Source organism: Cheilinus undulatus, linkage group 2, assembly GCF_018320785.1.
Source record: "Cheilinus undulatus linkage group 2, ASM1832078v1, whole genome shotgun sequence".
Taxonomy (NCBI): Eukaryota; Metazoa; Chordata; class Actinopteri; order Labriformes; family Labridae; genus Cheilinus; species Cheilinus undulatus.
Genome location: NC_054866.1, coordinates 16928689 through 16944430, shown reverse-complemented (window position 1 = coordinate 16944430; position 15742 = coordinate 16928689). Strand labels below are relative to the sequence as shown.

Genomic DNA, 15742 nt, shown 5'->3' with positions numbered 1-15742 from the left:
GGATGATAAAAAAAATTGTTAACGGACAGAGACAAATAACGTAGGTAACTTGAATCTTTAAGAGACGATTCTGCATTTCAAACACTGTTGATGAGAAAACTTCAAGAACTTTATTGGTCCCCTAATAGGGCAGTTCATTGTACTGTGAACATGTAATTTGGTTTCCTTGGAAATAAAATGAACAGTTGGTATTGTAAACACACTGGTTGTTAAAAGAGCTACTTGTTTGTTTGTTTGTTCTTCCCGTTTGGCCTGTCAAAGTCTGGATTAAGGGGCTGCTTGTACTTTTTCCTGTCATTTTACAGATTTTACAGACCCTAACCCTTATGAGTTTTTCAGTCACAAACGTGTGACTGTGTATTAACTTTGTTATAGTATCACAATTTATTTCTAGCCTTTTACATCTGTGTTCCTTAACTGATGGGTCAGAAAAAACACATCCCAAAGAAGGCTTTAACATGCTTTTATTTTGAAGGATATGTCTCCATCTCATTGTTCCGTTACATCTTTGGATCCCTCTCAAAGCGGACCCATTTTTCATTAAAAATATTTGGTTACAATTGAAAAATGTACGAAAGGGATTTATCCTCAATGATGAAGTGGTGGGTCCCAATGCTGGACCCATAAATCAATTTGGGATTCTATGTCACAACTATGAATATATATCCAATGTCCACATTTCTTTTATGTTAATATTTTCCTGCAGGGCATACTGGCTTCACCAAGAGCAAAGAACATCAAAGACTGAGGCTCTGGGATATGTACTTTGCATGTAAAAGAAATAATTAAACAATAACATAAAGATATCATAAAGTGTAACCCCTATAGATTTCATAGTATCATAGTATGTCATAGTATTTCATAGTAATGACTCATAATATTACTGTAGAAAATCAGAGGGAGCAGAATTAAAATAAATACCAGTGAAACACAGATGTCTAGGGGAAGGGACCAAATCAAGCACACAATATAGTCAAAATGTACTCTTTAATGTCATTTTCCACCCACTACAGATAGGGGTTTTGTAATCATCTAAAAATATACATCTTTACTAAGTATGGATTAGAGATTGTGGATGAAGTTTCCATGCCCAGTTGCTGATAATGTATGAAAATGCTGAAAAAGAAACCACAAGTGGCCCTCATGCAAATGCAAAATTTTCACTCAGATTTGCATTGCTATGTGTGGGTTCTCATTTTCCGTTGCATCTAGAATTGAAGTTAAAGTTGCATGTGTGTTATGTGAAGTAAAAGCCTTTGGGTATAAGTAGTGCTTAAAGAGTCACATGGAAGCTGACAAACAAACTGCATTTTTGTTCTTAGTAGGCCTGTCCTCACAAGTCAAATAAGCTCATCTGGAGCTGTGGTTGGCAGTATGACCAGTGAACACAATCTGAAGCTGTGAGTCATATTACATGATAGGCTATCTAGTTTTCTGTTGTATACAGACCAGGGTGGAAAGTAACTAATTGCATTTACTTAAATTAATTTAATTGAGGAACTTTTTTGTAGTTTTACTTTTTTACATTTTGAAATCAGTAGTTTTAGTTTTACTTAAGAATATTCTGGGGGGAGTGTTGTACTTCATAACATAAAAAATTAAGTATTGAGTAAAATAACAAAGTCAAAATGAGGAGTTTCTGGGTGTCAACAACATGAAACTGGTCAGTGGTCTAGTTTTGACTACACAAGACGCTCAGTAGAACACAGTGTAAGACTGATTCCACATTATAACCATTTACATCTGTTGCATTTCACTTTAATATCAAGGTCTTGCTTTACTTAAGCGATCAGGTTGGTGATTCATATGTTGTTACTGCCAATAAGAAAAGATCATCAGGAGTAGGCTAGCCTACTTAGTGCTCAGTGCTCTAAGTAAACTTTTAATGAAATACTCTTTACCTTTACTTCAGTAGATTTATTGACCAGTAATTTTACTTATACTTAACCCCTGTGATGATGTAATTATCTCTACATGCCGCTTGCCCTGAGGGTAAAAATGACTTGTCTTCATTAAACTCCTAAAGCAGCTCTGAAGTTTAACCCTTTAAATCTGCCACACATGAAGAAGTAACATCTTATTCATCAAAAACCTTGTTCCTATATCTGTGTTTTCCCCTCTTTATAGTGCAGAAAGACTGCAGTTAACAGCGCACACAGCTTGTTTTTATTGCAACACACCTTCTGTATGATAAGTGTTTTCTTTACTAAACTAAAGGTCTATTATTCAGGGGCTGAAAAAAATAATAGACTATTGTACTCAGGACATTACATAGTCTTATTTTCTTTACAAAGAAGTCAACTGAAAACACTATGTATTCTTGAATTTCCCAGGACAAATAAAGTATCAATCAATCAATCAATCAATCAATCAATCAATCAATCAATCTATCTATCTATCTATCTATCTATCTATCTATCTATCTATCTATCTATCTATCTATCTATCTATCTGTCTATCTGTCTGTCTGTCTGTCTGTCTGTCTGTCTATCTTTGTATTTAAACATCAAATTTGAATAAATAAAATGAAAGTAGAAAGTACTCTGTTTGAATGATTCTTTTTTAATTGTGTGATGTTTACTTTTCCCAGCCCTTTTGGGTCTTACTCCTGACGAGTATCCCTTATTGCTGAAAAAACTAAAACTAAGACTAAAACTAAATGAATGAATGAATGAATAAAATAAATTAATTAATAAAAAAAAGAAAAAATAACATTCAAACGAAGCATTTTGCAAAGTATAAACTGAACTAAATCAAACAAAACTAGCACACTAGCAGTAAACACTAATGAAAACTAAACTGAAAATAAAAAGTAAAAACGAAACAGAAATAAAAACTAACGAAAAGTACCAAACTATTACAATAATGCCCGCAGACAACACATTTGTTAAGTACATTTTTTATCCAAGTAACTGTTCTTCTACTTGACTAGGTCCTCAATTGTTTTATACCCTTTCCACCTTTGACACAGACACGTCACATTTCCATATTGACAGGCAGACAATGGCCGAGAAAGAAAGACAGAACACGAAGTCGCTGAAAATAACCTTGCATCTTTAAAAAAAATGCAATTTATTGATGGTCCCTTAGCCAACCTCCAGCGGTTAAGCGTGAGGGCCGATAGGTGAGCTGTCCTCCTACTGCCAGCTCTGGTTGAACTGAGTAAGAGTGAGTGAGCTTTGAATCATAATAGAGAGGTGTCCAAAAACAGCATGTAACATGATTTATCTGCTGGTCTCCGTGGCACCACAGAATCGACAGCTCATAGTCTTACGCCTATATGAAGCCCAGATAAGCTTGATCAGTAATGTGAATGTGAGGTCTATTATCGACTGAAATTGAGACTTAGAAATATCCTTTGCTCTCAACTCGATAGTTTGAATCTTTCATTAAAACGTTTGAGCGGTGTGCGCCTTTAAGCCGTACGGACCCATCTGATCATACATAGTGCAGCAGTTTGAGAGGAATCACTGAATCATGGGAACCAGAGTGATAATGCGCACTTCTTTGTCGCCAAGGCAACCACAATACGTTTCTGTGGATGAAGTCATTGTTACGCCGATCGTAACCATGGTTACAACCTAGAGAGGGCGCTGCGGAGGAGCCTTCCACGTAAAATGACGCAGGGCGGGGGCGTGCCCGAGATGCGCGCTGCGCTAGGCTGCTTGTTGTTCCCGCAGAGAGGCGAGAAGATGGCGGCCGTGTCAAGCGGAGGTGCTGCTGGGTCCGCTGCGGCCGGGATTACGCACTCTGCCCGACCGACCCACGCAGGCATGGGCTCTCAGAACCGAGCCCAACCATCCGCCGGCATCTGCCAGTCGAGCCGTAACAGCACGGCCGCTGGGTGCATCACCAATCCCGGACACACTCCGGCCACCAGGCCCCCCCCAGCCCGAGTGGGCCACTACGAAATCGAGCGGACCATCGGCAAGGGAAATTTCGCGGTTGTTAAACTAGCCACACACATCATTACCAAAGCAAAGGTAAGACAATCCATGTCCAGTTGTTAGAGGTAAATAATTACAGGTTGTCATTTTTTAAAATCAAGCCTTTTAGACCAAGTACCGAGGATGGCGCTGGGGCCTTCGGGCTCTGGAGACACAACGGCCAGCCCGCTTTGGTGACACCGCTGCTCAGTGTTGGGGGGCTTCGTTCAGCACAGGACATCACCTCTAACAACTGATTACAAATATATTTACAACTAAATAAATATGATATAGCACACATGAGGTATTAGTTTGTTCGGGAAAGCCAGAAAGGCCTGAGGTTAATGTGTAGCAAAGCGCAGAGGACGGAGAGAGGGTATTGACGAAGATGAAAAAGAGGAGACAGAACATTCCGACTGTTGAGCTAGCTTAGCTTACAAGCTAATTAGCTGTTTGGCTAGATGTAGGTTCTCACCGACAGCTACAAACATACTAGTTTAAAAGTTAGCAGAACCCGCTGTAAAACTTAAAATGAAAGATGGACTTTGAAGTTAACAGGTCTAGATTTTCAAGGTGTGGGTACCATTCAAAATCAACCTAAATGTAACACAGACAGCTGTAGAAGTATAAAAGCAGAGCAGTTTAGCTAACCGTAGCTTGGTAGATAATTACTTTAATTGACAATGACTTTGCTTATATCCTCTCTGGTAAGGAAAGTTTCTTCACAGTTGCCTACAGCCATTTTGTCCCGGTAAAACTTATGCACCTCTGTCTTCTACTTTCTTGTGTATTCGGAACTTCAGTTCGCATTTAGATGACATTTCCATGAAGCCTCCTGGACTAGAAAAACATTGACATGGCAAAAAGAGTGTTTTCTGCAACCACACACTTTCAGTGTATGTGGATGCGTTTCCATTGTCTCAGTCTACTGCATACAGGATTATAGGACTCATTCATTTGCAGACAACGCTGTAATCCAAATCGGTTACACTCAGCTGTACCATTATTTTGACCAGATCTGTAACTACATGGGCTCAAGGCCCTTAGCATAATAGCCAAGCTTTAAGTGTTAGTAGTACCAATAGGGGATTGGGATTTTTATGGTAGGGGTGGAAAGGTTGGGGTACAAAGGCAAAGGGATCAGAAAAGTTTGAATCCATTTTTCTTTTGTTATCATATAAAGATCAGATACCTTCATTTTGGGGACTTTTATATGTTTGCGTGCAGCCAGTTGTCAATGGAGATATGTTTGCCATGTGTTCTTAGATGCCATGGTGGTGTAAGTTTAGAAAGACCAAAATTAATTAACTTTGAGGCAGCCACAACTGTGCACTGGGCAAGATTCTTGCAAAGAATCTCTTTGATATTCAACCTAAGATGGAGCTTCTACTAAGAGCCATACTGGCAATGAGGTGTTACGAAAGACCGCCTTTTGATCTGACAGTTGTGATCAGTGTGAACATCCCTTATGATGGATGCTTAGTATAATAACAAGCTGGGGCTGAAAGGTGCAGAGAGCTCCTGCATCACAAGTGTTTTCATTATTGTTTTAATTTTAAATGGCACAAGTAAAGGTGTGTCATGGCAGCTGAGCATGCAGCTTTACCTCTATGCCAGTGTTGACATACAACAAGCAGGCACACAAGAGTCTTGGTACTTTACACATTTAGATCTGTGAAGTCAAAACACACTTGGGTCAGTGAGTGGCATGTTGTTTTTCAACAATTCAGAGGATATTTTGAAGGACTGTATTGTAATAATTTTGATGTCTTTTCTCAGTTAGGAATGGTAGTGGTATATGCAACCTGTACGAGTGGAATATTAATACAGAAGCTGGTTGACAGAAGTCATATTCCATTTTTTGTGAACTCTTTAAACTTGTTGACATGCTTGTATGAAGCTATATTTTGCCATCTGAGGGTGAGAGACAGACAAAGGACAAAATGACAGTGAATTGCTGACTGATTGGATGAAAGAGCGGCTTTGTTTGTCATCTGTTGATTGTGGTCACAGACCAGTCAGCTCATGATTTTAATCCACTTATTTAGACATTTCAGAATCCTTAGTAGCCCATAAATGTTGGAAGAATATGATTGTGCTGAACATGCCTGTGGATATCAGGAATATAGATAGAATGATCTGTCATCTGATGAAATGTGGTTTGCAGATATGTTTAATGGCACAGATTTTCTAACAATATAATAAGAAGTGCTGACTAGTCAAAAAATAGCCCCGAAACGCTCTCAGTGGTTTGATGGAGCTGGATGATACCCTGCAGTGCAGTCACTCAGTCAGAAGAGGACCTACTTATTTATACTAGGTAGTTTAGCTGTGAAACATGGATGGGCCATTTCTCTGCCTCATTGGTGCAGTCATTTAGTTAAAATTGAAACACTCAACATCTGGTAACTGCTGGAAGTTTAATACAAACAAAATTTTCAGCTCGGTATTTTGCGTATTATATATAATATATATAATAATAACCTTTATTTATAAAGCACTTTTCAAAACAAACGTTACAAAGTGCTTTACAGCAGACAAGCACAGCAGAACAGATTACAACAACAACAACAACAACAAATTCCTTGGGGACAATTTTGTTTATGCACTAGGTAGGTGCATAAACCCCAACTAAAAGCAAAGACGAGCTGATAGTTTCCAAACTAGTTACATTCAACCCCTACAAAAGTCAGGATAAGCCCTCCGGCAGGATAAGCCCTTTTTTTTGTGCCAAAAAAAAGTGTTGTTAAAATGTAGATGCTTGCTTACAAAAAGCACACCACAAACCTTTGTAAATGAGATGAGTCACCTCAAGGGGCTATCCCTCAAATAGATTTCAGTCTTTGACTGTTAAGAGCTAGTTTGTTGCACCTGGATGTTGTCATAGTGAAAGTTCACCTCCTCCTTTAGAGCAACAATAAGTGAAAGTCATCACAGGAGTTTTGGTACTATCTTGCAGGGGCCATGTAAGAGGCAGTAGTTGACATTTTTACTGCTGTCATGATCAATGTTGATTTCAGTAATCAGTGTCTCGAACTTCGCTGATAATGACCCTTCAGTATTGAGCATCCAATTTTTAATATTTTGGATCGCAGTATAAATCTGTTTGGGGTGTCAGTTGATGAAAATTTATTGCAGAGTTTGTTCTGTCTGGTTTTCTATTGTATAACTTCAAATTTTAGGTAGTAGGCCTTATCAGCCTGAGAAATACAGATATTCTTTAGTCTTTAGAACTGCTTATGTTTGTTTTCTGAGTCTCCAGCACTAAAAAGTGCACAGTTCTTTTTTAAGGTGAATGATTTTTCTTTTCAATTACATATTGGATCATGAAATTTGAAAAAATTCTCATGACCAGATTTTAATACTGTCTAGCTTCCAGGTAGATGCTGACATTCAGTGGTGACAAAGGCCCTGTTTACATTGTTTACAGTGTATTTTTGGCATTCAGATGCCTAGTGCTGACACTTAAGTGCATGCATCCATACTTTACTTTAACAATACATCTTCAGTGAAGATCTTATATCAGATCTCAATTTCCCACCTGTTATGGAAACAACAGCCATACATCATTTTTGTGCCTGTCTTACTATGACCTAGTAACCCTTCATGCTGTGGGCAGTGAGGCCACTTGGCAATACAAATACATGGGAGCAAAATAGCCACAAGCTAAGAGGCTAGTGCTGTCTTGTTAACAGTTTTTCCCCTCATCTTGTCATTATCATGCTTTTTAAGGGCACAATGATATCCCTAGAAGAGAGGCAGGATGGACATAAATAAAGCCATGCTTTTTATGTACAAGAGGAATACCGCGGATCATTGCAGTTGATGTGGCAGCTTTTAATACATGCAATATAGTGCTCCACATTTAATCTAGTCACAATCGTGATATCAGGCTGTACAATTACATAAATGCAGAAAAGGCTGCAATTATTTTTGTGTAAGGTGTGACTTAAAAGCTTTACAAAAACGCCTGAAGAAAGGACTCTATGGATATGGTAGTTCCACTATTGCATTCTGCAGAAGTTCCTTTATTTTCAAAACAGGAAAACTTTTATTTTTTTGAAAATATTGAGTTATTCTGAAAGTAGCACCATAAAAACCTTGGGTAGTGTATATTTATTTTGCTAGTTAATGTTTGTATGTTTTGAGTTGAGAAATACACAGGTCAAAACTATAGCTAAATATTCTCTGCATTTCCCTCGATAACCAAACAAAATGTTTTGTGAAATAATTTATATTTTATATCATATTTGCAAATTGCAATATTATTGACTATAAACACCATTGCCAAGTATGCCAAGTGCATGATATTGGTATTGGCAGATATTATCTTCAAAAGTAAATATTTACAGCCAATATTTTGACTCTTAAAATCTCCCTATATCAGCTATAAATATTGGGTGTATGATCTAATAAGTTAGTGGAGTTTTAGGCTGGACCAATAGATCGACATCAGCTGAAGTCTTCTTCTTTATTCATTATCATTCAGATGAGTTGTAAAAAGTGTGTTTTAAGGACTGAACTTTTAGGTCTGAACTACTTAAATGTCAGTATTGATACCAGACAAATTAATTTGTAAATATTGGCATACTGGATAGCAGCAAAAATACAGTATCATACATCTGTCAATAAAGCCATGATTTTTATTTACTTGTGGAATACCACCCATCATTATAGTCATTGTGGTGGTCTTTAAAGAGTTCCAGTACATCTACAAAGCCGATCCATTCCAGGTGAAGGCATCCCAGACCACTTCCATATGCAGTCTAAGCTTTATGATACCAAACAGTTTGCAGTACGCGTTGAGATGCATCCACACTAAGCACTGAGGATTAACACTTGGTATCTGAATGCCCAAAACAGATATAAATCTCTGTTAATGCATCGTTTAAATGTGGTAAAAGACCTCTAAATGTGTCTATGTTTCACAGATTTGTATTTCCAAGAAGAAACATCAAATAGTAAAAAATAAAAATGAGATCAAAAGAACACCTAAGATACACAATTGTATCTTGCAAAGTATTACTTACTTCACCAGCTGCTAAAATGCCTCCTTTAATCTTCTACACAGAAATTTGTTGACATTCTTCCATCATCATAGACCATACTGACTGTGGTAATTACCATTTCAGTGTTTGTGATACGCTTACGGAAAATAAATCATGCGCAGACTTCCACTATGTACTTGTGTGTGCATGTTTCAGTATTCTCACTTGACAGGGGAGGTATGGTCAGTGCCCTTGTATGACCTGGTTTAAAGATCAAGTTGAAGCAGCCTCCCCCTCCTCTCATTTTCCTCCTTTTCCTGTCTTCTGCCTTTCCTGTTGAGTGTTATTTTTTAGGAATGAAAAGGATGAGCTGGAGGAAGAGGGCAGGGAGGATGGCAAGCGTTAGGTAACAGGCCTAATGTACTGTGTAACAATTTCTCTCACTCCCTCCGTCACACACGTACACTCTTGCATATCTACCTAACATACAGCAGCCCCTCTCTGTTTCTCACACACAAGTGCGACATCATTTGGATGAATAATATGACAAAGGCTGTGTTTCTACTTGAATTACCTTCCCTCTCTCTAGTCATCTTCTGTTGCGTTGGTAGTAGTGTGAATCTACAGCCAGTCGGATTCAGAGGACAGGAGCGCAGTCCAGACTCTGAGAGTGTCTGTTTCATGACACAAGGGAGAGCAGCCTGGGCTTCATCAGCATGATGGTTTTCCTTGTGATTATCAGTAGTATATCAGCTGTCTGTGTGCATGTGTGGTAGGATGCACAGTGGCAGTAAAAATCCCAACTCTGCCATCATCATCTGCAGTGCTGCTTGTTGTCAGAGGCGACTGTGTTTTGCCAAGGTTCCTAGTTGGAGAAAGGTCGCTCCATTGAAGCCTACTGGTTTCCATAGCAATGAAGGTTACAGCCTCCAACTACCATTTCTGAATAGAACTTGTTTCCACTGATGGAGCTCTTTCTCTGTCATGGAGACAATGCAATACTATGTGTTGTTTACTAAAACCATGCACCAAATGCAGCTGAATTTGTCAGATACTCTTGGGTTTCCCACCTTAGTGTTTCAGACATGCTGGGTTTTTGGCTTCTGCTTGCTGTTGAATTAATTCCTTGGTGAGACTGATAAATGTTGACTTGCCAAAAATCACACTTGTGATTTAGCCGGATGCCAGAGAGGCTGGGACGCTGTGTAAAACATGAATAAATCAAATGCAAGATTTGCCAATCCCTTTTGACATATTTTCAAATGATGGCAATAAAAAGATAAGATACTTCAATGTCAAACTATTAAAATGCTTGTTTATTTGTTGATAGGCTCTAGGGTTGGGCAATGTATAAAGATATAATGGTATACTTTCAAAATAGGGTAGGACAGTACCTTTTATCTCCATAAAGTTTATGTTGAAATAGCTCTAAAAGATCCCAGACTCAGAAAAGACAGTTTACTGTTGGAACCAGAAACAGCAATATGCTTGACCTCAACAAAAATAAATATGAATTAAAAAATATATACTATTCTTTGAGGTTTTTGCCTTTGTTTAAATGAGACAGCTGAAGAAGAAAAGACAAAGGGAGCGAGACTGGGGGAAGACATGCTCCAAACAGTGCCAGGATCAGATTCCATTGTAGAGGATGTAGCCTCAGTATTTGGGTGCCTGCTCTACCAAGCTAAACTGTCCTGATTTGAAATGTTAAAGCTAAATGGGGGAGTATCAATACATTTTAAGGGTGTAACATACTAATGACTGATTATTTTTTTGTTTACAAATGCACAGTGTCACACGCGTGTTTAGCACGTGTAACACATATTTGTTACAACCAACCACACTCCTCACCTGAATACATACATACATACAAACTTTAAGATCATACTGGCACTATCTGTTTATATATACACACACCCATGCCTATTTTTGCTTCCCAATTTATAGTCAAGGAGAAATGGTCATTGGTGAACATTTCCACTCATCTCCTTTTTGTTAATAAGTAAACTAGTTCCATAATTCTGATAAATTAAAGGAAAACATATTCATACAGGGTGCTTGTTTGGCTTGGTAGGTTGAGCAGGTGCTCATGTGCAGAGGTTGTAGTCCTCAATGCACTGGTCGGCCTCGTTGCTGTTTGGTACACCTTTTGAATCTGTATTTGGTAGGGGTGTAAAGGTATGTGTATTCGTACCAAACTGATTCTGTACGGTACAGACGTGTACCGAACAAATACATGTGGAGCCAAGCTCATACACAGAAGGAAAACCAGAAAACAACTCACTGTCACACTGTCCTGACAACTACACAACCACAGCAAACGACAGCAGCAGCCTGAATATTCCCAGATAAAAGTGTCCTGTTTAGGAACACTTTGTTTCCCAGTAAAATACAACAGTGGACAAAGACAACAACAATAGCGCTGACATTATTCTGCAGCTGTGTCGCTAAAAGCACGTCGTCCAGCGGACCAATCAAAGCATTTGAAAAAGCTCCACTCAAACAAGAACGTCACAGCAAAGTCTTACCAGCCAGTTATACATTTCTTATTCTCTAAGATCGTTTTTATTATTACTGTGGTGCTCTGGCTCTGTGAATCAACTTAATATTACCTTCATATGTCAGCCTCGAAGGAGGGAGAGACGGACTCTACAGCTGCGTCCTAGGTAGAGATATCCTCAGATTTCACACTGCTCTAACTTCTTTATCCACCAAGATGGGCTGTGAAAAGTTCTCCCAAACTTAGTAGTAGGTCCCATTGATTAAAAAAGTAATCCAGTGCTGAAGTCTGTGTTGAAATTGTCAGAAAAGACACTAATTAGCATATTTAACAAGCTAATGCGTGGTAGTATGATGATGCGTTCAAGTTGGCTGGGAAATTTTGGTGTGTAAAGAATGGGTATAAATATGTGAATATATCAATGAAAATAACCTAGTAACTCAAAAATGTATTTATTTAGTAATATTTTTAATCATTGAAGAACTTTTGGAAGGAGGTTACAGCATTATTAATAATATAAATGTAATTTATTCAGCCTATTTATTTTAATACAATTTAATTAGAAAATTAAAATTACATTTTATTTATTTGCTTCAATTACCGTACCGAAAACGTACCGAACCGTGACGTCATAACCGAGGTATGTACCGAACCGAAATTTTTCTGTACCGTTACACCCCTAGTATTTGGTCACTTGAGCAGTCCCTGTCACAAATCTTGCTCATTGTTTTACAACATTTTCTTCCTTATTAAGGTCATAATCATGTACATTCAAATGTTGGTATACTGTAAAGATAAGATATTCCTGTAATAGTCCCTCAAGGGGAAATTCCAATTTACCGCAGCAAAAAGTATCTTAGACAAAGCATGCCATTGGCAACAGAAACACAATAGAAATAGAGGACAAATAAGAGTAGTATCACAAGAGCACTAATAAATACAAAAATATGGAATATAAAAACGTCAACTTACAAATTATAAATAGCATTTGCAAACAGTTATGTACAGGTTGGATATATTACAGATTAGGTGTGGTGGAGATATATGTAAAGTACGTAAACTTTTGTGCGGCAGTGTAACTGGCATGCTATGGGTCCACTTAACAACTATCAATGTAGGCTAAGAGCTTAACTACTGTAATGATAGCTACTAGCTAGCAGTCCACATGGTGAAAACAGATGGTACTGTAAGTGCTAAACAGCTGCACAGAACCTGCATATCGTGGACTTTTCTGAATGCAATGGAAGTCATCACACGGGAAGGCAGGTTAAACCTTGTTTTCCTTCTTGGAAACCTCTAAAAAGATGATGCCATATGTAGTGGCGCAATTTATAATCCAGGTTTGATGTTCCTATTTAGTTAAACTTCTTCTGGTGTTGTAATTTCCAAACCAGAAGGTATTCTTTGCTACCATAGTGACTGAGATAACAAGTGCTGATCAGTGAAAACCCTCAAATTTTATGACAGGCACAATGAATGTTTTTGGTGTTTTCATTAAATTCCACTGAAAATATTTTTTGTCAGTTAAGCATCCACTTAGTTGGAGCTATCATTGGTGCTCTACTCTTGCATTTTACTTACTTTTGTTATTTGATTTTGAGTTTTTTTTAGCTACTTAAATAAACTTTGATATGAATATCAGGATTTCCATTACTTCAACTAAAGGTGGTCATGATTTCTCGGTACTTTCCAAAACAGAAACCCCAGGACAGACATTGAGAGATTTCTTCAAAGAGAGCATGGGTTTTTACCTATCAGTGCTTTTCCCTAAAGAGATTTTGGTCCCATTGTAAAGCCAGAGCCAAAGTGGAACTGCTGGTTCCTTCTTCACCAGTTATCAATCACTAACATGATGGGAATGTGGACTGTGCAGGAGTCATCCAGGATGGGTTATGGTGTGACATTTGAAGTTAGGGCTTGTTTTTCTTTTTTTTTTTTTCTTTTTGCCTTTATTTTGATATGACATTTGAATAGATTAGATTCAAAAGGCTTGTTATATTCATTTTAGGATCATTCAGAGTACCAAACAGGTGCAGTAAGGAACCTTTATGGATTAAACTGGTCCCCAATGAGGTGATTGTTTCTTTTTGATTTTTCTAATTGTAACATTTTTTTTTTTTTTTTTTACCTGAATGACCAATGAATTGGTTGGTGCCTGGGTGCAGTTTTGGTTGACCAAGTTTTTCTTTGGTTGACTACTGCCCTGATAGAGTGGGGAAAGACATGGAACCAAACAGTGCCAGGATCAGGATTCAATCCTACAACCTGTGAATCAAGGACAGCAGCTTCTGTATGTGGGCACCTGCTCTACAGACTGAGCTTAACTGGTGTCCAGGTTTGTTCTTTTTTTTGTTAAGTTTCAGCTGCTGCTCTTCAATTGTAATTTAAAAGCTTAAACATATTGCCTTTATATGCTGAGATTCTATATTGAATTTGTTTTTGCGTACAACTTATCAGAGTAAATTACAAATTACTGTTCATACATACCTTTCAAAGTAAATGCACCACAAAGTGCTCTTCTGTACTGGAAATGGCAGATCCATATATGATGTCCAGATTCCCACAATTTAGCATATTCTCAGTCATGTACTTTTAGCCTGACACACACAACTGAGTCATTTCCACATATCTTACCGGTGCAAAACTTACATCTCTGAAAGACATGCTGACTCATTCTGCCTGTATGCTTTCATCTGAGTGTGCACGCACATAAGACAGTCATAGAGTTGACTTGCCATGATATTATCTAGTCTGACGCTGTGTGATGTCCTTGTGACTTCATACAAACAAATACTCATAGAAAGCCTTAATTTGAGTCTTCCAAGCAGCCTCTGTGAACTGTTGATAAATACAATGTTTACAGATGCTGATGCCATGTTTTCCATCATTGTGTGTCTGTGTTTTTGCACTCAAGTAAGTTATCTTGCTCACATGTTGATGTGGGTAAACCCTGTGAATAACACCCCTCATGTTGATGGAGTCTGTGTCACCTGTTGCAGGTTGACCCCATACATAATACCACATCACTCTCTATGTGTGTTTGTGCAAGCTCATGTCATTTGCATGTGTGCTCATGCCAAGGCTTCCCACTCTAGACATTACACCACAGAGCCAGTTCTCTGTTTGGGATTAGCCTCATTATGGTTTAGCCATGGCTGGAGGTTTTCAAACTGAATATCTCAAAGAATTCTGGGGGGCAATGTGAGCATTGTTTCAGACTTTATAGCACTTTGGCTATGATGAAATTTACAACCCTCTGTATTTCGCATAGAAATTTTCGCCGTCTCCAACCGTGGTTGGTAAAAAATGTATATTGTAAATGTATATGTATATCACCTGGGTGATGTGGCCTAACAACCTAATCTCCGATTTTCTTAAAAAGTTTTTGATTAAAATGATTTTTTACAGTCTTGTTTAAAAAGCACACACAAATGTCAAAGAAATTAATCAAAGCATGTTTTTCTTTTATTTTATGAATAAAATATAACAAATACCAACTTTACCTTCCTCTTGGGTAAGAGTGCAAGCTGTAATTTGGCCCAAAAAAATCACTGCAAGTAGAGTTTACATCAACACAGAAAGCTGCAGTTATTTGCAGAAACCTGTGATGGCATACAGAGCTAATTTCTGAGCATAACATCACACAGAAAGGCTTTTTTTAAGTCTCTCTGTGTTCACTTCTTTGTAACTGCTCCTGGAGTTTTAAGTTTTACTTCAGTAATGCTTAGGTTAGTCAGGTTGCTATTGGCTACACCATATTTCCTATTGGGAGCACAATAAAAGCCCTCAATAAATATTAACAGCTATGGACTTTTATTGTGAAGGAGTGATCGGAAGTAGTGTATTTATCATTGTTCAACTAGGCCTCTGCAGTGATATCAGTGACTTTATTTAAGTGCAACAAACAAACAACAATATAAATGAACACAAAAGTTTAGTGCTTCTCTACAGCAATTGTTTTTCTCCATGCAATGTAAATAGAAATTTTTAAAAATAAAAAATGAAATCATGGCAATAAATTTGAACTAATTTTTTTTTTCCTTACTTTGTCTTTATGTCATACTCAGATTTCAAATATCACACTGTGAAGCCACGATAGCTCTGGCACACAGACACAGAAAAGGAGGCAGAGAAGGCCGACTGAGACTTGTTTCGTTACCAGCTTTACTAATAAACTTGCCAGTTTGTTCCTTAAATCATCTATTTCTTACGACATTCAAATTAAAGTTTGACCAACATAATCAGGCCCACAGGTGCAACTGATGGTTGAATGAATGCTTACAGGATCGATCTGTTGTGGCTTTCAAGCCTAAGTGCACACATTGAAG

The 15742-nt window shown here is 37.9% G+C and overlaps 1 protein-coding gene across 2 annotated transcripts in view; it reads left to right on the top strand.

Moving 5' to 3' along the window:
* Window positions 1–3644: 3644 nt before the first annotated feature.
* The window catches only part of sik3 (SIK family kinase 3), a 67367-nt gene continuing 55269 nt past the window's right edge, over window positions 3645–15742 (top strand). Inside the window, exon 1 of one of the 2 annotated variants that reach the window (XM_041796433.1) lies at window positions 3645–3983. In XM_041796433.1, the coding sequence (XP_041652367.1) occupies window positions 3645–3983 (339 nt within the window). The remainder of the gene's footprint in view (window positions 3984–15742) is intronic. The other variant, XM_041796443.1, reaches the window with a different exon arrangement.